General features: G+C 56.7%; 1 protein-coding gene across 1 annotated transcript in view; it reads right to left on the minus strand.

Annotated features, from left to right (window-relative positions):
• Positions 1-1,774: 1,774 nt before the first annotated feature.
• SYNGR3 (synaptogyrin 3) overlaps positions 1,775-23,355 on the minus strand; it is a 25,485-nt gene continuing 3,904 nt past the window's right edge. The window contains exons 2-4 of the mRNA XM_006024002.3: positions 13,307-13,547; positions 3,851-3,993; positions 1,775-2,017 (exon numbers count right to left, since the gene is read on the minus strand). Coding sequence (XP_006024064.1) covers positions 1,808-2,017; positions 3,851-3,993; positions 13,307-13,547 — 594 coding nt within the window. The 3' untranslated portion in view covers positions 1,775-1,807. The remainder of the gene's footprint in view (positions 2,018-3,850; positions 3,994-13,306; positions 13,548-23,355) is intronic.

The following is a 23,355-nucleotide window of genomic DNA, read 5'->3' on the forward strand; positions in this document are numbered from 1 at the left end:
AACGTTTTTGACAAGGCGTCGCTGTTAGCTCACGCGTGTATTTGCAGTTTCAATAGCCACGTTACCGAGGAGGGAGGGAGGGGTTGCTACAAAGGAAGTGAGGGAAGTCACTTTAGCTCTGCTTGTCATGAGGTCAGATGGCATCGGGAGTTTCAACTACTGCATTCACCCGTGTAAGCTGTGCCAACAATGCGTGCAAGGGAGGGTTTGGACAGGGCTGATTCTGCCTCAGGTAGGGGACTTCTGGAGGTCCCTTCCAGCCCCTCTTCTCTGGGACTCAACAAGAAAGAAGAGTCTGCAACTGGCCACGTTAAAAGCCACGTGACTAGAGCTGTTCCAGGTTGGCAATGGACGATTTTAACCAGGGAGAAAGTTTTCTATCACGACAGCAAGAAACGCAAGCTCGAGCCCATCTGGATGTGTCGGCTCTTGCAGTCCCTCTTCAGGAAACACTGCAAAGTCACTGGCCCTGCACAGCTGGGAAGGTGGGGCGAGGACTGGCCCCATCACTGAACTGAACAAGCCAGGAATTTTGCAGCGGAGACCCAAATACCAATCATTTTTTCCTTTCCATTTTAGGTTAACTCCATCCCTTCTCTCTCGGTAATTGAAAATACGGGCCATCCTCACTCTTCATTGGCGTCAGTGGCACGGGGCCTTTTCAGTCCTGCTCTAAATGTCCGAATGGCTGATGTATTTCCAGTGGCTGCAGTGTCAAGATGTATCTGCACCTGAATTTATTTGCTCCCTGTTTCTGATGTCTAGTGGCAGTTTCCCATATAAAGAGCCAGGTTGGCTCGTGATTTCTCACTAATCAGACTTACACTGGAGTCGAGGGGGGATGTTAACAAGCCCAGACCTCTTGTGTGGGCAACTCTGAATGACCGAGCGAACGCCGCGTTGGGAGGAACTCACTGTACGCGTGCAACCTCTTCAGTTTGACGAACTTGCCCCAGGGGGGTTGAACTGTAACATGCCGCTTTTTCTACAAGTGACCTCTCAAATTAGCAGCCAAGCTATTGCTGAACAGGTTTAGAACAAGAACTTTTTAGATCCTAAACAGATACGAAGCTAAAGCACAGACGTGATTTGGTTACTCAACATAAAAGCCCAAAACAAACCGAAAAACCCCTACTGTGATGCACGAATCCTAGGCTAAAGTTTGCCACATCCGGTCAGGTTTTTGTACAGTAAATATATACAAATGGAAACAGCACGGCTAGGATTTCTTTTCAAATTTGGCACTTCCCATAGGCTGGACTTTCTACGCTGTACAAGATCGGTCCATAGCAGCTTCCGGCTGTAGGAACAGTACAAGGCTAGTGTCCGCTAGAGCGAATGGGAGCTGCGCGGGCAGTCCCGGGTTCATCAAAGCGAGAACGATTCTGCGTTAGCTCTGGAAGAACGAGATAAATATCAACTCATCGGCTATTGTGTTTTCTAGCAGGAGGATTACCGTCTGCTTCTCCGGGCACTCGGCGAAATGCAATGCTAGGATGCCTGGCGTTACAAGCCGCAGCATTAGAGAATGTATCACCTTTTGCCTCGCGTGTTTGGTGTGGTAGCAACCTTCCTTCTATTTGGACTTAGAGGGAACACTGCTTTTATAAAAAACCCTTAGACAGGTAAGACAAGAACCAATACCACTGTACAGAATTCACTGCACAACTAGCTAATAGTAAGTAACCCAGCACTGACTTGCCACATGAAGGAAATGGTACTTAATACATTTGCAATCAACCAGTTAACTGTACTGCACCATAAGATGTGGTCTATTTTTACATGACCTGGCCGAGCCCGCTGTCCTTCAGTATGCTGGCACTTGGTAGCCCTTCGGGTTGGCGTCGAGGGTCTCGGTAAACGGGGGGCTCTGGTAGGTTTCCGTGCTCTCGATCCCGCTGCCAGTGGGGTAGCCCGGGTAGCCTGTGTCGGGGTCAGCCGCAAACTGATCCGTGGCAAAGAGAGACATGTCAGTTCCCAGGCGGTATCTCTGCAGGGCCTTCACCGTGAGGCCGACCTGTAACCAGGAGGAAGGAGTTAGGAGAGGCTGCAGCGGATCCTGGGTGCATCGGATGAAGTCTCGGAGGAAAGGGGCAGCGGTAGGTAGCTATCGAGCACGGGAGCGAGGGGCACGGCCTTGAATCAGAATGGCCTGGACCCTAAATGCTGGAGGCTGCAAGTGGGAGAGGAACAGTGGGAAAAACCCTGGTCAGACCCAGCTGCCTCTCCCGTCCAGCCTCGGCTCTCTGCCCGTGTGACACAGGAGGCCGGGCAAGATGGACCTGTGGTCGGACCCAGGAAATGGCGGGTCCCGTGTTCTTCTGTCCTAACGCTGCAAACCCCTGAGCCGCCGTATCGGCTCCCAGCGGGTCTCAGCGGCTGGACTGGGCAGGGTGATGGCCCCGCCGGTTCCCAGCCCGTTCTGCAGAGGCAAATCTTCCCCGTCCCCTGCACCACTAATTAGGTTGGCTCTGCAGAGACGCCTTTGCCCTTCCTGAGGGTTACGAGTATTCAGGTCACAAATGGGGGGAGCCGCGAGTGCGACACACTTGCTTTTATTTCAGGCCGTTTCATTAACAAGTCAATTAGTGGTGGGGGGATGACAGGCCTGCTGGTGGAGCGCACGGGCTGTGCCGGCTGGCCCCGAGGCGCCCGATGGGATCGGGTTATTCCCTGTGCGTCAGATGTGCCCAGCACAAAGAGCGGGTTCATAACCACAGCGCCCAGCACCACAGTTACCCGAGATGGATTAAACCCAGCCCGCAGCGATGCCCTCACGCTCCTCGACCGGGTCCCTGCCTCTCAAGGTTGAGCCTCTCTCAGGCCCGGCATCTGCTATACGCTTTGCCGGCATCGCTCTGTGTCCCCGGGGTGGAGGCAGGAAGCAGCCACGCCGGGGAACGTCCCGGGGCCAGGCCTTGCCGACCAGGCTCAGGCGGTGTTTGCCGAGACGCTCCAGTTCTCCTAGTGCAGCGCAGTGGGTTAGCTGCCCGTGGGGCTCGTCCAGCGCCCAGAGCAGCCCACACGGGAAATGCCCCATTCCCACTGCGGCTAAGGAAAGGTCCCAGTGACTACCAGGGTGCAAGGGAGCACGAAGCGTGCTGGGAACGCCCCAGGAGGCTGCTTCTGCACGGTGATGCAGCGCTGGGGAGCGTCTGGAGGGTCGTTTCCTTTATCTCCAGTCATCCCACGAGCGCCGGCTGCCAAGGCCGAAGTGAGGACACTTCCGACCTTCCCCCAAACTTGGCGAGGGTGCCAGGGACGTGAGGGAGGAGGAGAGTGGAGTTCCCCAGGGCAAGGGCACTGTGTCGGGAGTCACCCACGATCCTTCCCCAGGGCTGGGTTTCAATATGTCTGGACTGCTGCAATCTCCCCACAAAACCCTGCTGCGGCCGGCTCTCGGTTCCTCTTTCCAGGCCTGCGCTGTGCTCAGTCCCGGTTCTGTTTCCCGTTTTGTTTCCCTCGTCACCGTTGCTCTAGCTCACCTGCTGGCCCCCGGTCTGCCTGGCTCAGGCTAAGGAGGGAGTGTGCAAGGTGCTGTACAAGGCTCGCAACTAAGGCCTGGGGCCAGGCTGGTGGAAGAGGGGCGCAGTGAGTGCTCTGCCATCCTCCAAGGGGCCTGGTCCAGTGAGTCCTTGCAGAGTCAGCCCCTGACTGACACCCCCTGCACGGATGGGCCCTGCAGCAGTGCTGGTAGGGGCACAGGGGCTCCAGTCTGGGTGAGGAGCAGCCGCAACCTGGCACCATGTGCCAGGGGTGAGTCCAAGCGAGAGGGCACCACGCGGCCGCCCGTCTCCCTCCTGGACAGGCCGGGAGCTTCTCCCTCGCGCCCGAGCCGTTCTGAACTCACCCAGGTGAGGATGGAGAAGAAGGAGAAGGCGATGGCTGCCCGCGCGGCGTCGGCTCCTTGCCACACCCCCTTGCTCGACAGCGTCCGCTGCCACTGGTTTGCTAGGAAGCAGAAGGCGACGAACCACAGGAACGACAGGATCCCTGGAACGGGAGGAAGATGCTGGGTGCTGCAGCTGCTGGAAGAAGGAGCTTCCCGGGGCTCTTACACACACAGCTAGCATGGCTTGGGTGCCCAGAGGGAAGCAGTGATTCCGGGGCCTTGGTTTCTGGGGGCCCAACCTAAGCTGGCACAAGGAGGCGTGACTCGGACGGGCCGAGCACCTGCTTCTGAAAGCAGGTCCTGTTGGACCCCCAAACCTGCAGCATGCAAACACGCCAGCCCAGGTCCCGGCCAGCGCCTTTCACCCACACCCAGGGCTTGACCCCACCAACCCGCACCCAGGGCTCAACCCCCCAACCCACACCCAGGGCTCGACCCCACCAACCTGCACCCAGGGCTTGACCCCACAACCCGCACCCAGGGCTTGACCCCACCAACCTGCACCCAGGGCTTGACCCCACCAACCTGCACCCAGGGCTTGACCCCACCAACCCGCACCCAGGGCTCGATCCCACCAACCCGCACCCAGGGCTTGACCCCCAACCCACCCCCAGGGCTTGACCCCACAACCCACACCCAGGGATCGACCCCCAACCCGCACCCAGGGCTTGACCTCACCAACCCGCACCCAGGGATTGACCCCACCAACCTGCACCCAGGGCTCGACCCCCAACCCACACCCAGGGCTTGACCCCACCAACCCACACCCAGGGCTTGACCCCACCCACCCACACCCAGGGCTGAACCTCACAACCCACACTCAGGGCTCGACCCCATCAACCTGCACCCAGGGCTCGGCCCCACCAGCCCGCACCCAGGGCTCGACCCCACCAACCCGCACCCAGGCGGGAAGTCCCGTGGCTTTCCACGGGGCTGCTATGCTGGTGAACGTGCTCTACCTCCCCGTGGAAAACCTGTGAGGGCCTGTGACAGCTGAGTGGGAACATCAGGGGCTGTCATGAACTCAGCTCTCACAGCTCCTGACCCTGGGGGCTTTAATGATGGGAAGCAAATTGCTGGACAGCATCCTAGAGCCCTGCCTCGGGCTGTGACAACTCGTGCGCCCTCCTCCCGGCTTGTCGCTTGTTTGGGTGCAGAAGGGACAGCGGGAAGAGGAACCCAGCGGTTATTTCCCCCTAGAGCTCAGGGCTGGGTGAGATGCCGCTCCTCCCGTCCAGTCACCCGCCAGCCGCAGGGGCCGATGCTGAGATTTCCCAGGCCAGCAACGCTCTCGTGGACCGTCAACCTCAGCCACATGCTGTCGGGGCCTGTCACACCCCTCGGTGGTACATTGAACAATGGGATGTCTTGTGGGGCACAGGAGCCGGCAGACACACACACGTGCACAGACGCACACAGAAACACACGTGCATATGTGCGCGCACACACACACACACACCCCACAAATATTTTTTGCTGCCCGGTGTGAGAGGAGATAGTAGCCACCAGGAAGCATCTCATAGAGGATCATGGCAAGGTCTCACAGGGACCCAAGGAAGCTTCAGCTGCCTTTGCTGGAGCCATGCGTCTGGGTCTGACCCAAGTTTCAACCACCTCTCAGTACACGGCCCGGACCAGAAAAGCATCTCTGGGCAGAGACAAAAGTGACGTTCCCCCCTGCCCCCTCGAAGCCAGGGGTAGTGCTACTAGCCTTGGAAACAAGACCCCGGGAGCATTTGTTCAATCCATCGATGATGATTCAGGTGGGAAGAAGGAAGCTGCCAGCTGTCTCCACGCAAAATGGAGGAATCAGAGAAAATTCAGGTTGAAGGGAGCTCAGGAGGTCACATCTAGTCCACCCCCCTGCTCCAAGCAGGACCAGCCCCAACTGCATCATCCCAGCCAAGAATATGTCTAAAAACTTCCAAGGATGGAGACTCCACCACCTCTCTGAGTAGCCTTTACCACCCTCCTCATGAGAAAGTTTGTCCTAGTATCCAACTTTGCTGCAGCCTGAGCCCATTGCTCCTTGTCCTGCCGTCTGCCCCCACTGAGACCAGCCCAGCTCCATCCTCTTTGCAGCCCCCCGGCAGGGAGTTGGAGGCTGCCATCAAATCCCTCCTTGGTCTTCTTTTCTGCAGACTCAGTAAGCCCAGCTCCCTCAGTCTCTCCTCACCAGTCCTGTCCCCCAGCCCCCCAGCCATTTTCGTTGTCCTCCGCTGGACTCTCTCCAGTGTATCCACATCCTGCAGTGGGGGCCCAAAACTGGACACCGGACTCCAGAAGTGGCCTCCCCAGTGCTGGATAGAGGGAAAGAATCACTTCCCTCGATCTGCCGGCAACGCTCCTGCCAATGCAGCCCAGGATGCCGTTCGCCTTCTTGGCACCAAGGGCACACTGCTGGCTCCTACCCAGCTTCTCGTCCCCCGTCACCCCCAGGTCCTTGTCTGCAGAGCTCCTGCTCAGCCAGTTGGTCTCCAGCCTGCACCAGTGCATGGGACTGTCCCATCCCAAGTGCAGCACGAGCCCCCGCCACGGGATGGCAACACAGGACTGTCAAGTCAGGTCCCCTTGAGGGGCTCGTCGAGGTATTTCAGAGCTGCTCTTGACTTGCCTGGGACCCAAAGCAGGAGAGGGGACAGGTTGCTCTGTTTCGATCCAAAGGAGGTGGCTGATGCCTTCATTCATGTCCTGGCAGGTGCTTGGACTCTGGCACACCACCCGGCACCTGCACGGGGTTCAGCGCCTTCCCTCTGGCCCGAGCTCCAGGCTGGGCAGGGTCCTGCAGACGGCTCAGAGACACCCAGGGCAGCTCCCCTGCCCAGCTGGGCACGCCGCACTCGCTCTCGCTGCCTCTGCAAGCAGGTATTTCCTCCGGTCCCACTTCAGCCGGTCCCGGGACTCGCACTCCCCTATGAGCGCCCACTCTCTCCATCGGTGTGGCACCAATTTCTATCCTGTCTCTTTTCGAGGAGAAGCCTCCAGGCCGCTGCATGTCAGGGTGGAGATGGACCGGACTGGATCAAGTAAGCACTGCTCGTAAAAGCTGGTGCAGGCATTTCGGGTGTTGGATGAATTTGCCGTGTGTGTGTGTGTGTAGGGGGGCTTCACGTCTGAAAGAAGGGGCCTGAGATGGCCACAGATGCCTGCATTGTTGAGAAGGCTGCTCTATCACGTAAAACTCTCCCTGACCGCTGAGCACATAGTGAGGAAACTTCTAGCCTTATAAAATGGAGGCAAGGGGCTGGGAAGAAATACCGGGTGGCCCAAGAGGCCCCTTGGCCGCCTGTCTGTCCTTCCTCCTCTTTGCTGGGCCACGGCCAGCTGCAGGAGGGAGGCAGTGGCACGGCAGCGAGTCGTGGCAGCCTGCAATGGGCACGGGGAGGGATGCGAACAATTCGGCAGGGAACAATACTCTGGCCATTGGGCCGTGTCGACTTGAGGCAGCGGCTGGTGACAAAGCCTGGTCCTACCGCAGGTTTCTACATCGCGGTGCCTCTGCTACGTCTCCCCAGCCGCGGAGGAGGGGTATGTGGCCGCAGCTTGTCGAGGGCAGCGGCAGGCCTCCCACGCGCTCTGTGCGGGCTGCTGGAAAGAGCCTGGGGGAGAGGGAGAGCTGCTGATTGTGTTCTGAGCATCCTCTCTTTTCATTCACGTCTGATCACCTGGAGAGCTGGGCATCCTCCCCTCCGGAGGGGCAATGCCCTTGAAATGGGCCCACATGCAAGTGTGCATGCACGTGTCTGCATGTGTGTGAGTGCTTGTGTACACGCATGTGGGTGAGTGCATGCATGCATGCGCAATTGTGCCACCTGCCCATGGGACTCAGCACTTGGCTTGCTCTGTTCCTCATTCCTCCCGTCCTGCCCTTCCTGAGGGTGCTCGGGGGGAAGCGCCGCTCCCACCGATTCATTCATTTCCCCCTTGGGAGCTGGTCCCTAATCCTGCCTCGGAGAAGGACGGCTGCACGGACGCCCTCCTGCTGGGCCTTGCCTTCTCCTCCCCCTTCTCCAGCACAGAGCCCCCAGGGAAGCACCAGCCTGGGTACAAGGAGGCTCCTCAGACATGCCGACCTTCACTGTGTGGGGGACCCAGCTGGGCCAAAAGGGCCCATGAGCTGTTCCTGAGAGAGCAGCGGGGAAAGGAGCTGCCCATCCGTGGACCTGGTTTTCCCCATTCTGCCTGGCTCCTTTCCTTCCTGAGCACCCCGGATACCTGCGGGGGCTTCAAACACCTGAGAAGGGGAACCACAAAGTCTCCCCAAGAGGCAAATGCAGGTCAGACATGACTTTGTATCTGGCAGCCATGCGACTGAACCACGGCATCGCCTCTGAATGGGCTTTGGACTTTCCTCCCAAAACCTCGGCTGCAGGGAGGGCGGCGGGGAGCCGGCAGCTGCTGAGGAGGAAGCTAAGCCTTGGCGTGCGGGGGCAGAAGGAAGGGGCGTCTGAGGTGGGCCAGGCATCCCCTTCCCGCCAGGAGCCTGGTTCTGAGCCAAGATGCACGCGGGCCCGAGGACCCCCCGTAACACAGCCGCGGGCCATGGCGCAACGGCAAAAAAAAAAGAGGAGACTATTGAGACAAACGGTAAAAGCCAGCGGATAATTATAGTTTTGGGATCTGCAGACAACAGAGTGCAAACACCGGGAAGGAGATGTTACAGCCGTAATTACAGGCTGGTTCGAAACCAGTGCACTTCTAAGGGAGCAGCTGTGAGAGCAGATGGAAGAGAGCTGCAAGTGCCGGCGGAGGAGCGCGGTGCCCGCGTCTGCTCCGTGTGCGCCGCGGCACAACTGTCCACCCCCCTCTTGGAGGGACTCGGGCTCCAAAGCCCTTTTCCCTTTGCAATGGCAACACTGCTGCCCGGCTGGGGCCAGGGCAAGCCTGGAGAGCTCGACTGCATCCACCCTTCACAGCTCCACCGTTCATAAGGGCAGGGCTGGGACAGCCTTCCCACGGACCGCCGGAGCGTGCAGACTTCTTCCAGGGGAGAGAAACCTTGTGACTTAACTCTTTTTTGTCTGTTGCCCCTTCGTCACGACCTTCAAAGATGATGATCTGCAGTAACGACCGGGTGGCGCTGACAACTGTGGTGTGTGCATGTCTTCGTGGATGGATGGATGGAGGGTGGGTGCGTGCATGGAAGGACACACAAACAAATCCCATCCTTGATGGAGCTACGTGGATGTACATCGGCTGACAACATAGCTGGGCTACATCAGCACATTAGTAGCGCTGGCCAGAAATCTCCTTCCCAACCGCTTGCAAAATGTGCTCTGTCCCACAGAAGGATGCCGAAACCTCCATTTTCAGGTCTCTCCCCACACCGATCACCTGGGTCCCGAGACGCTCTCCAAACCTTCATTAAAATCGAATTGTCTTTGTGACATGACAAGATGTCTCAACTCCTCCTGTCTCTCCATCCATCCACCCACCTACCCATCCATCTTCTTTTATCTGCATTTAGTATTTCAGTCTTTTTCCAGATTGCTTTATGTGTTTTGGGGTGGTTTTTTTTAAGTATCAAAAAGAATAACAATGCAGAAAGACTACCCGCAGAGAATGGGCAAAGCAGCAGCCTCCAACTGAAGGGAAACAAGGATAAGAAGACAAGAAAGAAATCGAAGAGCAGGTGGAAGAGGGCGCTGCATGGAAAGTCTCCAGTGGGATAATGTGGAGATATTTAAAGCAGGTAATTTAATTGGAGAGTTTGTCCTGGGAGCGGTGCGGGTCAGCTCGGCTCAGCCCTGCGGCCGCCACAGACAGGTTTGATGCCCAGGGCTCATCAGAGTGCAAGTGGATATGACAGGCTTTGATCACAGAGACGATGGAGGCTGCAAGCTCCAGTCAAACGCAGCACTTACTCTTTGCTGCAAGGGAGCTGATTGTACAGCTCTGGGAATGAAAGCAAGCCAGGGCCTGCCCTTTGTCCAGGTGGGGATGTAGGGAATGGAAAGGAAGAGGGATATGCCAGGACCCATGACACCTCTGGGCAATGGCTGTTGTTGAAAAGCGGAGCCAGGTGAAGAAAGGAACGTGAGAAAAAAGGACCGGGGGCCTAATTCCCAACCGCAGCTCCTGGGACGAACACGGCATGAATTGCTGTCACCTAGGCAGCCACACCTGTTCCTCGCACACATGCAAGAGGGCTGTATGTAGAGTCTGCTGCCTGCCATTCATGCGTGGAAAGGTCATGCCCAAAAGGCTGCGTCCACGTGTGGAAATAGAGGTGGGTACATGCTCCCGAGTGACATTTGGGGAACATCAGGCTTAGGCCGTTTAAAGGACAAAGCCCCAGAGGAGACAGGGGATCACACCACATCGCACGATGCTGCCTGACAGGTCTGATGCAGCGGCCTCGCTCGGGGAAGTGCAGCTGAAGTTTTGCTGGACAAGGGACCACAGAACCAGGAGCTAAACCTAGAGTGACTTCGGTTTCCTGCAAGCAGGCCTAGATTCGGCTCTCACTGACAGTAGCTTTCAGCTGCCTCTCTGGACTTCTCTGCAGCATCCGATACAGCGCCTCGAGACACTGCTGTTAAGCTGGAGAAAATGGGGACTGATCAAGGGTATAACTGGGTCAGGGCCTGGCTAACTGGGAGATGACAACAGACAAAGTCCAAAGGGGATGCTGGGCTGGCAGGAGGCGGTTAGTGCAATTCCTTAAGGGCTCGACTGCAGACACATCTCATTCGATGTCTCCACTCCAGTCTTTGGCACGACAGGGTCACAGCTCGGTGGAGTGGTGCTCGCTGAGGATGCAGTTGGGAGGCTGTGTCAATGCAGAGGAGAATGGAGATGCTCTGCAGGGGGAACCGGACGGCCTCAGAGACAGCGGGCAACAGAAAGGGGATGAGATGCAAGGGGACAGATTTGTGCTATAAACGGTGAATGCATCAGTTGGGAAGAGGAGCAAGATCCAGATGCACGAGCTGGTCGCAGGATGCCTATGAGCCATCAGCATGATGTCACTGCGGACGAGGCAAACGTACAGTGGGATGTACGAGCACAGGCCGTCCCGGAGCACAGAGAAGCACCAGCGCCATCACAGGCGGCTCTGGAGAGACCTCTGCAGATCGCACGCTTCAGCCGTGCCAAGGAAAGGTGCAATCAGTCCCGAGCAGGGGCAGGGAGAAGGCGATTAGGAAGGGCACAGCTTATCCCACAAGAGGAGGCTGGACCAGCCTGGCAAAACGGAGGCTGAGCTGGGGTGCGTTTCCCCTCTACCGACACCTTAGGGGCAAATGCCAGGCAGAGAAAGAGTGGGGAAGCCCAGGGATGATGCTGGCACCAGAACAAAAGGGAACTCTGGCTACAAATGAATTTCAGTCGGGAGAGAGAAGAGGGTTTTCTCACCCTCACACCAGTCTGGAATGGCCTCCCCAGAAGAGGAGGAAACCTCAGGAGTTTTAGGATGGAGCTGGGCAGGCCGAGGAGAGAGATCCTGGGATGCGATTGCCTGAGAAGAGCAGGCCTGGATGTGCCAAACCCAGAGACCCCTTCCTGTCCTAGACCCAGAGCAGCCTGTGTGCTGCTGTCCAAGGAGCAACCCCAGGCCCAGACCCACGTCTGAGATCCCGCTGCGCGTCGACAGCCCCAGAGCAGGGAGGGCGCATCCCCCGTGTCCAGATGGCGATTACCACTGTTAGCTCGTACACGCTAAGAGCAGGTGCCAGCTGGGGAGGGCAGGCTGGTGCACCTGGACAGCGTCAACCCCGGCACTGATGCTGGACACCGTGTCACTCACGCACCTGGCGCCTACTGACCTGCATTTCAGTGCAGTGTTTAGGAAGAAGGAATGGTTTATTAGGGTTTGAGGGCGGGAGCTCAGGGAGGAAAGGACCGCTCACCAGGAAAAGTCCTGACAATCAATGCACAAAATGCATGTGTGCACGAGTACACACACACACACACACACACACACACACACACACACACACACAGAACCAAGCATCCTCCTGGTCTAATTAACATCCAGTGACGTCAATGCAGTCGCATCCCAGAGCTGGCTGCTACTGTCAGCAACCCCCTGTCTCCCAGGATCCCCGTGGATGGTGCACAACAGCCAGTTGCAGAACGAAGATTTCCGGTGCCACTCTGTGAACAGCAGTGACAGTTTTGCGTGTCCAAGGGACTCAGAACTGGACCCTGTAATGGCAGGAACCTGGCTGTGCCCCATAATGCCCCTGCAGCCCCCCGAGCTGTGCCTAGCGGGGCAGGGGGTGAGAGGAGGAGGTCTGGCACGACGGCATTTTGCACAGACCTAGCACAGAAGAACGTGGCCAGGCCAAGCACAAGGCAGCAGCAAGGGGATCACATCCTTAGGCTGGGATTTTCAGAGCAGCTGACAGGATTTATTCAGATGCTCTGCTCCCATTGAAATGAGTGGATTTGGGGCATCTAAATCCCTTAGGGGGCCTTGTAAATAGCATGCATCTGCGGATTTGGGAGGCAGCAGAAACAGAGGCTGTACGGGACACTTCGGTGATGCCTGGCCTGGAATATTCCCTCCTGCATCTCCCGCGAGATGCCTTCAGGGCACTTCCCAGCCTTAGCAGCAGGTTTGTCCAGGGATGGGATGACACACTGGCACATACGTTCCTCCTGCCCCCACCACCACCTTCCCCAGAGAAAATGACCACCAGACTTCTGAAAGCAGGAAGGCCAGGAACCCAGGAGCAGGACAGACAGCAGGCTACGGGCCTCTCTCAGAGCGGCTCAGCTCAGAGACATCCTGCTGGCTCCACGGACCCACATGCCTGATCGCCTGAGGTCAAGCGGGACTTCAGTAAGGCAAGGTCCAGCCTTGCGAGTTCACCCACCCATGACCCGGGTGCAGGAACAAATGTGGCCCGGCTCCTGGGGCCGTGGTTTACACTGGCATCTCTGCTTGCATTTAAAACCCAATACCTCTCTAAACCTGTGGGCTTGCAAAAGGAAATGCTTGGAAACGTGGCCCAGATGGACCCGAAGCAGCGCAGAGCAGAGTCTGCCGAGAGCCTGGAACAATGGTACCGAGAGGGGGAAACACCGCAGGGGGAACGGGTGCTAAAGTGAACGCCTGAATCTGAAGAGAGCCCCACATGCCTCTGTAGGGAGTGACCTGCGGGCGCTGCTGCTCTGGAGGCCTCACCAATGCTGCCCCAGCCAAGGGGTGTGGGGGCAGCAGTGGGATACATGCAGCTGGCATTATTGATGTTCCCCGGGTAGGACCTCCCACCTGCCACCAGCCCTGCCTCCCTGGGGTGCATTACTGCTGCCACCTGCCCTGTTTCAGAGGGACAGGGGCTATTTCTCAGGGGAGGGAATTTGAACCCCAGCCACTCCAATACAGAGCATGCAGACAGAGTGAAGCGGGGCCCACGCGCCGGTGCGCCTAGGTCTTCCAGCTTCCCAGAGAGCCCAGCGCCATACCTGACACGCCGAGGTCCAGCAGGACGGCCCGTTTCCGGTCCTTCACGCTGCTGATCTGTTGGAAGTGGAGATCCACGATGAGGAAGAAGACGCAGGTGAAGAAGGCGATGATGCCGATGGAGATGCCGTAGCTGCAGGCCCCCTCGTTCTCGTTGTAGATGCAGTGCAGCTCGGGGGTGGTGTTGTCCCTGTTGACGTAGCCCTCGTTCACGATGGAGCCGAACACCACGATGGAGAAGAGCTGGGGAGGAGAAAGCACAGCGCGCTGCTGTTTAGGCTTCGCTTTGTTTCCCAACAGCGAGATAATTGGATTCAATCTTCCACTGGGTTCCATGGCAACGTGGCGCTCGTTAGAAGAGCTCTCCCCTCGCTGGGTGGGTAGCTTAAAAATAACGGGCTGGGGAAGGGCTCCCGAGTCCTCTCCATCAGCGAGATCTCTCGCTTGTCGTTCAACAACTCGGCTTGCAAGGAGACTCAAAGGATGCTACACCCTGCCCAGATCAGAGGGGGAACAGCGGATCGCCAGGGGCCCCGCGTGGCCCGTCTGCCTGCATCTCTCGCCACGGAGTGAGTAAGGGATGGAGAGAGATGAAGCTGGAGAGGTGAACGGAGGGGCTGGTCAGCCTGGCCCTGCAACAGGCTCGATACCTGGTGAGGGGTAGAGCGACAGGAAGGGACAGACTGTCCGAGGCTCCACCGTGACCAGGCTGCCGGGAGCAAACTGCAGTCCGGCCTGGCTGGAGCTGGGACTGAATGTGCACTCGGAGACCTGGCTCCACGTGGCGTCCAGGATTTGCACCTGGGGGGGTGGGGGGGTGAATACCACCCAGCTCGCCTGGAGTCAGGTCTGCGTGGGCTGGGGGCTCACGTGGACCCAGGTGCAGACCAAGGACAGAGGCAGAGCACTGAACGTGCACGCACTGCCGGGGCTCAAATCGCCTTGCTAAGAATGGGATTTACTGGGGACGGATGAGCCCTGGTGCCCAGCCCCTGCTCCGAGCCCCAGCCTGGGCATCTCTCCCTTGCTCTTGCCCCTTGAGTACTGCTCTTCTTGTCCTGGCAGGGCTGCCAGCACTGCGAAAAGCACAGAGGCAACCATGTGGATGGACTTGGTGACATGGAGCCGGAGGAGGAAGGAGTGTGGACCCGCTCCTGCCGCACTCCCGGTCCCAGGCTGGCAGAGCTGCATCTGTGAGGGTGGTGGCTCTTGTTTGTCTGGGTTTGCAATCGCCCCCACGCCCCAGGCAGCATCTGGACAAACCATGAGCCTCCCCATGAGATCCAGGGGCCTGGCCTGGTCCTAACCTGGGTCAACCCCATATTCCTTGCTCAGTGCTCAGCCCAGTTGTGGGCCTGACTGAGCCTGTGTCCATCCGCAGAAGCCAGGTGTCACTCCAGAGCTCTGGGAGCCTGTTTCAATACCGTGCCCGTGCCATGCAGAAGGGGCCGTGGGTGCCCCACACATGGCACTGCTCCCGAGAACTCCCCCAGCGGCTCTGAACCCACCTTCCCCACCGCGCACCGGGGCTGGTGGAGGGGCTTTGCTTTTCAGCTCAGCCCTGAGCTTCACCTGTGGCCGCTGATGCCCGTACGTGCCCAGGCTTTGTATCCAGGACGCACGGCTGCTCTGGTTTAGCTGCCCCGGGGGGACGTGGTGTCATTTGTAGCAGGGCAGTGGGACGACGCAGCACAGAGCGCAGGGTAGAGGCCACGGCATTGCATGGTGGCCCGAGGACAAGCCAAGGTCCTTTGGGACCCGGGAGCACAAAGCAGTCTCTATCCCAGAGCACCCTGAATCAGGGCCTGCTTTGGAGCCTTTCCTTTCAGCCAGCAGCCACAGGGCAAGGCGCTTTCCCCAAGAGCTCGGCAGGCGACACGGACAGGTCTTGGCTGCCTGCCGGTGCTACGCAGAGTCTGATGCAGCCTTTGAACAGCAAAGATGGGCCACGAGCGGAGGCAAAACACCCCACCAAAGCCACGATGCTGCCTGCAAGCAGGGGGGCTGGGCTGAGACACGCAGGGACGTGAGCATCATCCCTCTGCAGGGCAGCAAACCTCGCCACCCTCCCATCACCCCCAAGAAAGGACGCTTCATCCTTTGTGCTTCTGCACAGACCTGGCAGACTGGCATCACGGCGACTCATGCGCACAGACAGGCAGGCGCGCCCAGACCATCAGCCCACCCTCCGCAAGCTTCTCCTCCCCTCCGCACAACCGGTCTCCAAACCCGACCCTGCTCTTGCCGTCAAGCCAGGATGGCAATCTTCCTGTGCGGAGCGCTCCGCTGTCACCCGGGACGTGAATGCCGTTATGCAAAAAAATAAAGGCGTTGTCTTGCAAGGGGGGGGGAAACCCCCCCAAACACGATCATTCTTGCTGCACTTTGGCAACAGCTGTAATATCAGCCATTGTAAAAATCTGTTCATAAATAATGCAAAGTTGTTGTCTGCCATCAGCAATAGCAGCGGCGGTTATAAAACAGGCCCTGACAGAAACAATGCAAACCTGGACAGCATGAATAATTGAGAACATCGGATTCCACGGGATTATTTTGCTGGCAGGTCAGCGGGGAGAGACTTGTGCCGAGCCTCCAACATCATTATTGCGCTTCGTTCCTTCCAGGAATAACCACCTGGATTTCTCCCTTATGCCTTTAACTGTCTAATGGAAGATCATGAGGCTTTTGTCTGTTATGAAATGTCAACAGGCCTCCTTTGTATGTAATGTGCCCGCTGTACCGCTACGGCGGTGCCACGATGCTCGTGCAAGGTGAAGGACTGGATGCCCCTGCACTTGGGGTATGCAGGTGCCGCTCTGAACAGAGCCCATGGGCCTGTGCAATGAGGGATGCTATTAAATCCAGGCTAACACTTGGGTTCTCCATCCACAGGCAGATTGCCTGCGAGTGCTGGATGCAGATGTCAGAAGCCAAGAGGCAGCATTTTCTCAAGTGCCTTAAGATCCTGAGCCTTACCTAGGGTCAAGCAGGTGGCCTTTGGTGGAGCAGGGAGGCCTCGAATGAGTTCAGGGAGGCAGAAGCCCTACAGGAGCCTGGTCAGAGCGTGCCGCTGGCCTGGAGGATGTACAGACTGAGCCAGAGAGGCCCAGACCACGGCCCCCAAGCCGCGAGTGGCTCTTCAACACGTCACCTGCGGCTCTTTGCAAAAATACAGGCATCAAAGCTGTTATTTTTACAGCGTGCGTCAGGCATGTCTTTTCTGCAGTCATGAATAATGCAGCGCCTGCACTCGCTCCCTATCTGCGCTAACTAGCGTCCCGTCGCTTTTCTCTTTGAATGGGAGTGTGTCGGCGGCGGTTCACCTGGGGGCACTGCATGTTGCAGAGGCTCTTTGGTTAACCTTCGTGGCCCCTGCGGCTCCTAAGCCGGTCACCGCTGGGTGTCAGAGGGCTCCATGCATGGGAAAGAGAGGTGCTGTGATTTGCCTAAGGTCCCTCCAGCATCCCCATGGCAGAGCCTGGAGCAAGACCCAGGCCTCCTGGCCCCTCATTCAATGCCCAGCCCACCAGGCCACGCGGCTGGGGGATGGAGCTGCGAGGAACACCCTCCCCTGTATCCTCACACCGATGCTGGAGTCCCCTACTGCAATTCATGCTTAAGGCCCTAATATCAAGCAGAGCATAGTCCAGCCTCCCTAAATTCGGAGGCTTGAAGCCCATCTCTTTCCAGGATGCTGCGGCCTCTGTGCTCAGCCCCAGGGTGCTGAAATTCATAGACTCAGAAAACAGGGTGGGCAGGGCTCTCAGGAGTCATCTAATCCAACCCCCGGCTCCAGCAATGGGCTGGTCTAACCCTCCCAGATACATGTTTTTCTCTGCACCTAAAATTTTCCAGGGCTGGAGCCTCTGCAGCCTCCCCAGGTAACGTATTGCGGGGTTGGCCCCCCTCCTGGCTAGAAAGCTCCTCCTGGTATCTAATCTAAATCTCCCTTGCTGCGATTTAAGTCCATTACGTCTTGTCCTGTCTCCTGCGGACACAGGGAACAATCGATTGCTATCCCACCGCCCCCCCGGGAATACAGAGCTCTCCCGCGAGCCCCCTTTTCCTGAGGAACGATAGCCCGACGGACTGGCAAGGGACCCCGCAGCCGGAGGGAGCCAGCTACCCACAGGTGCCTCCCCTCTGACGTGATATCCATGGGCCTCAGCCTAATGCCCAGTACACAGAAGCCCACCTGGTTCAGACCTCCTACAACCAGCACTAATTGCAGCTGTGTTAACAAGGCTCGGGCAGTGACCATGGACCTGGTGCTTCCTAGAGAGGGCAAGGATGTTGAGTCTTCCTACAGCAGTCAGAGGAGCAGCATCTCTCCTTGCTGCTGAGGTTGGCTGCCGCTCTGTGTCATGGGGTAACAGGGGAAATGGGGGTGAGTGAGAAGACGGGCTAGCTTCCCCGGGGGTAACCTCACCTGCATGCTGGGGGAGGTAGCGGGAAGGGTGCTCCAGCACCAGCACTCAGGAGTCCAAGCTCTCCCTGGGCTTACTCACTGCTGGGGCTTGTTTGTGCTGCAGACAGCATACGGTGCTTTGGTAGGGACTGTCACAGTTTCTCCTTCTGCAATCAATTATTATTGCTAATGACGATTCCAGTGCGCGCATCTGCAAGCGCCAGTCAGAAAGCCAGGCCTGCTGGAGACAGTCTTGTCGAAACAGGGTTTTCAACCAAAACAAACTTTCTTGCGGAAAAGTTTTGCTTTGGTTGACATTTTCCAGGTTTCGTTAAAAAAAAAAAAAAAAAGGTTTCAGCCAAAGATCTTTACCCAGACAGGTTCTGACCCCCCACCCCGCTTTTTTTTTTTTTTTTAATTTTCCCCCCAAATACTTTATTATGAAATCTGAGGGAGGGGGGATAAACCCCACACAATTAAAAATTTCACTTTCTTATGAAATCTGAGGTGGGGGGGATAAACCCCACACAATTAAAAATTTCCTATGATAAATACTTGGCATTTTTCAGCCAACTCTACACAACCCCCTGGGGCCCTCAGTATCCATCCGTCCCAGTGTCCAGTTCCAGAGAAAATAATAAAGCTGAGATTTTCCAAAGGGATGGGTCATTTCTGGGTGCATGATTGGAGTCACCTCCAAAGGCCTCATTACCAAGAAGGGCTAGGCACCCACCCCCTGAAAATCAGCCCCCTCCTTGGTACCGGAGGTTTACCTCCTGAAAGCACTAGCCACTTGGGAAAACCCATGTCTGGTTTTTCTTCTTTGCAGCTGCACACTCCTAGCAAGGGAGAATGTCCCCAAGGAGCTGCAGCACTTTCTCCAAAGAGGCACAGAGGGTGACACTTGCCCACCCTCGAAGCTCCTGGCTCAGGCCACTCAGCCCGGCCTCTGCTGACAATCGATCCGACTAGTAATCGCCCCATCTCCAAAGCAGAGATAAGAGCTTTCCGAGCGCCGCTGAGTGCAGATCGCATCATAGGCCCCATTAAAGTTTACTCTGCGGCATTGAGCTGCACTCCACGGGAACGGAGGGGCGGGCGGGGAATGGCAGGTTTCTCTTCTCTGCTTGTTTCCCATAAAATGCACCTTTTATGGCTGCAGAGAAGTGCTCGGGGAGGAGAGCTCTAGTGAGAATGATTCACAGGAAGCAAATGGTGCACACAGGAAGAGATGCAAAGTCTGTCTGACCATACATGACTAACCCAACTCGCTGCACCCAGCAGCAGAGAAGCCAGAGGGGCTGCACTTTTCAGAGGCAACTCCTTGTCCGGCTCTCCTGCTTAAAAGCTGCTGCCCATGCACAATGGGGCTTGCCAGGGCCTGCGGTGTGGGATTTGGCACAAGAGAAGATGGAGCAGAAGATTAGTACTGTGGGATTGGGCCCAGAAGGTCTGAACGGCAGCTCCAGGGGATTCTGGTCCCCGAGGGTGCCGGGCTGGGTCTGGCCAGCCTGCCCAGGCAGCTCCGAAGGGTGTTTAGCAGTCACGGTGCCACCCCACTGCACACGTGTCAGAAGTTTCCCTGCACCTTGCTTCCTCTAGACTAGTTGCTCTCCATAGGGCCCAGCCAGCTCTCTCCACACATATTCTGCACTCTTCATACTTCCAGCCAAGCTCCACGGAGAACCGTCCCCGATGGCCTGCTACCAGGGCATAGACAACGCCCCTGACCCCTCTTCCCCCAGCTCCGCAGGGGTGGAGCCACTAGGCGTGATGATGTGGACTGAGTGGGTGGCATGGGTGTGTGCTGAACCCATGACCCGCCAAGCACAGCACCTCGTGATGGGAGGTACCACAGGCTGGTGAGACATATGGCGGAGACCTATGCTGGCATCTCATCTTCCCTGCGAAGGACGAGGCTCTAGAGCGGGGTGGTTACCCCCGAGGCGTCGTCCCCTTCCAAGCTGCATAATCAATACCCTGCAGACCCCGATTCCCTCTGCTCCTTCAGCAAGGTCCGGTCCTGCTGCATGGTGCAAGTGTGGAGGCTCAGAGACCTGCCCCGTTCCTCTCCGGAGGGGGAAGCAGGACAGTGTCAGGGGAGGTCACAAACGCAGATGGCACCAATGTTATTCATGAAGGGCCTGGTCACCCCAGTTCATCCAGAAAGCTCAAGTCAAATCCTCATGCCGTGGACAGGAAATATCAGTCATATGGTGGCTGCGATGACTTCCCTGCTGATGCCTCCTGCATGGACTTGGACCTGCCAGAGGGAGCTACTTCGCCACCTCCTCCATGCAATTGCAATAGGAAGCTGCTGCTGGGTGAAACTTTGCTTTGAAATCTTTCCCCGTGACCTGCCTGAATGTCAGAGTTGTGACATGAACCCACCCACGGGAGGGAAAGTCAGGCAGCGCGGGCACGTACTCGCCCAGAACTGGCCCCCGCTGTGGTCAGCGGCTGAGACATTGCCGCACGGCTGCTCTGAACCCTTGCGGGGGCCAGGAAGCGAAGATCAGAGTGACTGGACTTGGGGGGGATTGCCTTCCTCTCGAGTATATATGAACAACCTTTGCAGCAGCAGGAGGTGGGCTGCCCTGGTCAGCTCGCTTTATGTATGGCAGGTTCAAGTGTGACGTGTCAGAGCTGATGGTAGTTTGATGGAGAGTTTAGATTGGGGATTTGTAACGGATGGTTTGGACAGGGATGATCCTGCCTCAGGCAGGGGGTTGTACTAGATGCCTTACGGAGGTCCCTTCCAGCCTGACTTCTCTATGAATCTACAATTATTCCTGCCCACAGAGACAGCACACAGTCTCCTTGACCCTGAAGCCTTCTAGCACGGGGCTGAGTGAGACCAAAGATGCAAAGCCCTCCTGCACCCCATGCTGGTGTGCGACACAGTCGCCAAGCCCAGTAGACCAAATCCAGATAAAGGCAGAGTGTAAGCAAGCATGAAAACACACCTACGCTTCAATCACCAGTTGCACTGCAAGCTGTACCCAGAATAGCTAGTGCAAAGCCAGCTCAAGGGCGTCTACACTACCCTGCAGGCACAGCGGTCTCAATGCAAAGCCAGCCCCTCTGCACACCCTCCATCTCTGAGCTAGGAACAAGGAACACCTCGTTCCACCTGCCACCTAGCTCTGTCGTGCCTGCTTCTCTCTCAGAGACCTGAGGAAGGTGTGAGGAAGTTTATCTAAGTCTATCCCAACCACGCAGTTGAGCCATATGACCCACAACATCCCTCGCCCCTAGGAAAGCTCATCACTCAAGCTTAGCAGAGCCCTATCACCTTCTTAGATTCATAGATGCTAGGGTTGGAAAGGACCTCAACAGATCATCGAGTCGGACCCCCTGGCTAGGCAGGAAAAACCTTTCTGCAGCTTTCCTTCCAGCCAGAGGGGATAATGCACCAGATTGCAAAGAAGGACACCTGGATTCTCCTCCTGGCTTGGTCACTGACCTGCTGTGTAAGCCCAGGCTCTGCACAGTCTGCCTCAGTTTCTCCTGTGCTATACCACACCGGGGTCCGCACAGCACAGCTTGCAGCGGCCCTGGGCTGTGAAGAGGCATGCAGGCTTTGTGCTGATGCTTTGCAAAGGGGCACCAGACCCTCCGGGGATTGGGCTCCACGGCAGCTGCTTTCAGCACTGAAAGATCGTCCAGGAAGGGCTGTGGCTAGGACTGCAGAGCAGAGGCTGGACTGCAGTCTTTAGCATTGCACAGGGTTTACATGATGCTGACTGTAATAGCTTTAAGGTCACGTCTAATGGACTAGGCAGCTCAGGAAGAGTGGCCTACGGATGGACACGGCCGATTCTGGAGGACTTGCACTCTCCAACAGAAATAACATCGGAGAAAGCTGCAGTCCATTCGATGGTCCTAATCCAACAATGCAATTTGAGCCTACGTCCAGCCGACAGCACTTTGAACTTTTGCTGACAGGAAGAAGGAAAATTAGTTGCTTTTATCTCAGATGCAGGGAAACTTTACCATTAGTTCGGTTACATTTAAGTCACATAAAGTCCTGCCTTTAAATCTACATAAAGACAGGACTAGACTGAGAATCTGGAGGCCCTGTTCCAAGCAGTTAAGAGGAGAGGCAGAATCCAAGAGCATGAACCCAGAAGTGCTGGAAATGTGGAGACAAGGGGTTATTTGAGTAAATGTGATATCTTTTATAATAAAGTCTTTTACTAAGCTGAGTTGGGCTAATAAAAAGATATCACATTTACCCAAAGCACTTTCTCTGCCTATGTCCTTAGACCAACACGGCTACAACCAAAAACCCTGGTAAGATGTAGCGCAAATACTGATGGCGGCACTCAGGAGCCAAAGCCAGAGCTCCTGCACAATGTCTGCAGCACAAAACCAGCCTGACATCCGCTACTTCTCTTCCTTCACTGCAGACGTGAAGGGCTCTTGCAAGTCAGTGAAACCCGTGAAGACAATGAGAATTATTCAGCGGTTTTCAGGATCGAGTCCCATTGCTCATGTCTTGTGGAGGCCTCAGGGGAAGTGTCCGGCTCTCTGAAGGACACGACCTCAACCGCCAGGCCAGTTTGCCTCTTGGAGACAGTAAGGCTTACTCGAGTGACAAAAGGCTTGCAGAATCCAGGTTCGATAACTCAGAATACCTTCTTTGTCAAAACATCAGGCAGACCCACAATGAGCCCTGTGCCTGCTCCTTGCTCACCCAAGGGGCAGGGTTAGGTCCGAATGACACTTCCCAGGCAGGAAGGATGTGTCCCTGCCATGCCAGCATACCCCCAAAGTGCAGTAGCAAGAAGGAGGCTGGCACCACCTTCCCCTTGTTTCACAGCCCATCTGTTCCACTCCCAGGCAGCGTCTTCCCTGTTAGACACATCTTGTACCAGAAGCACAAATACCCGCCAGCTCTTCTCTTTTTGGGAAAACGAAACATGCCTGAGCTAAGAATACGGGGAGGGAGAGCAGCTTCTGCCATTCGCAGCAACACCAGCTGGAGAGATGTCCCTCATTAAGGCCGTGGCGCAGAGGTTCACTTAAGTGTGTGCTTTGCTGATTTTGCAGTATCAGAGCCTACGCAACCTCGTGTCACGAGGGGTCACACCACAGTGCCCTTATCAGCACCCAGGAGAGAGTCACAATGCTGTGATGCGTTGTTAAGCGGCCGACCGGTCAGTCCCGTGGCTGGTTTCATTGTTAAGAGCGTATGAGCAGAGAGGAAGAAAGCCTTCCCCATAGAGACAGCTGACTGACAAGGGAGGCTTGCTGCAGCAAACCGGAAATGATCAGAGGAACAAAATGGGCTGCAGGTTAAAAGAAGCAGTAAATAGGCCAACGCCAGGCCAGGTCTCCACTGGTGTAAACCAATACGCTCCATGGAAGTCCAGGCAGCAGCGGTGATCCACAGGAGGTGCGGATCTGCCCTCCGCCTCCATCGTGTCCAAAAAATATTGATGCTGTTACCAGGCAAATGAAGACTCAGCCCTGCAATGACACCCACTCAGACCCACCCTGAGCTCAGGCCAGGGATTCTCAACCAGGGTGCCACAGCAGGTGCCTTGAGATCTTTCCAAGGGTGCCGCGGGGTGCCACACGATGGTGGCACGGTGAGGTGTGCAAACAGGCTTCACAAGCTAAACCCAGAGATTTCCA

This window comes from Alligator sinensis, unplaced genomic scaffold (assembly GCF_000455745.1).
Source record: "Alligator sinensis unplaced genomic scaffold, ASM45574v1 scaffold1283_1, whole genome shotgun sequence".
Classification (NCBI taxonomy): Eukaryota; Metazoa; Chordata; order Crocodylia; family Alligatoridae; genus Alligator; species Alligator sinensis.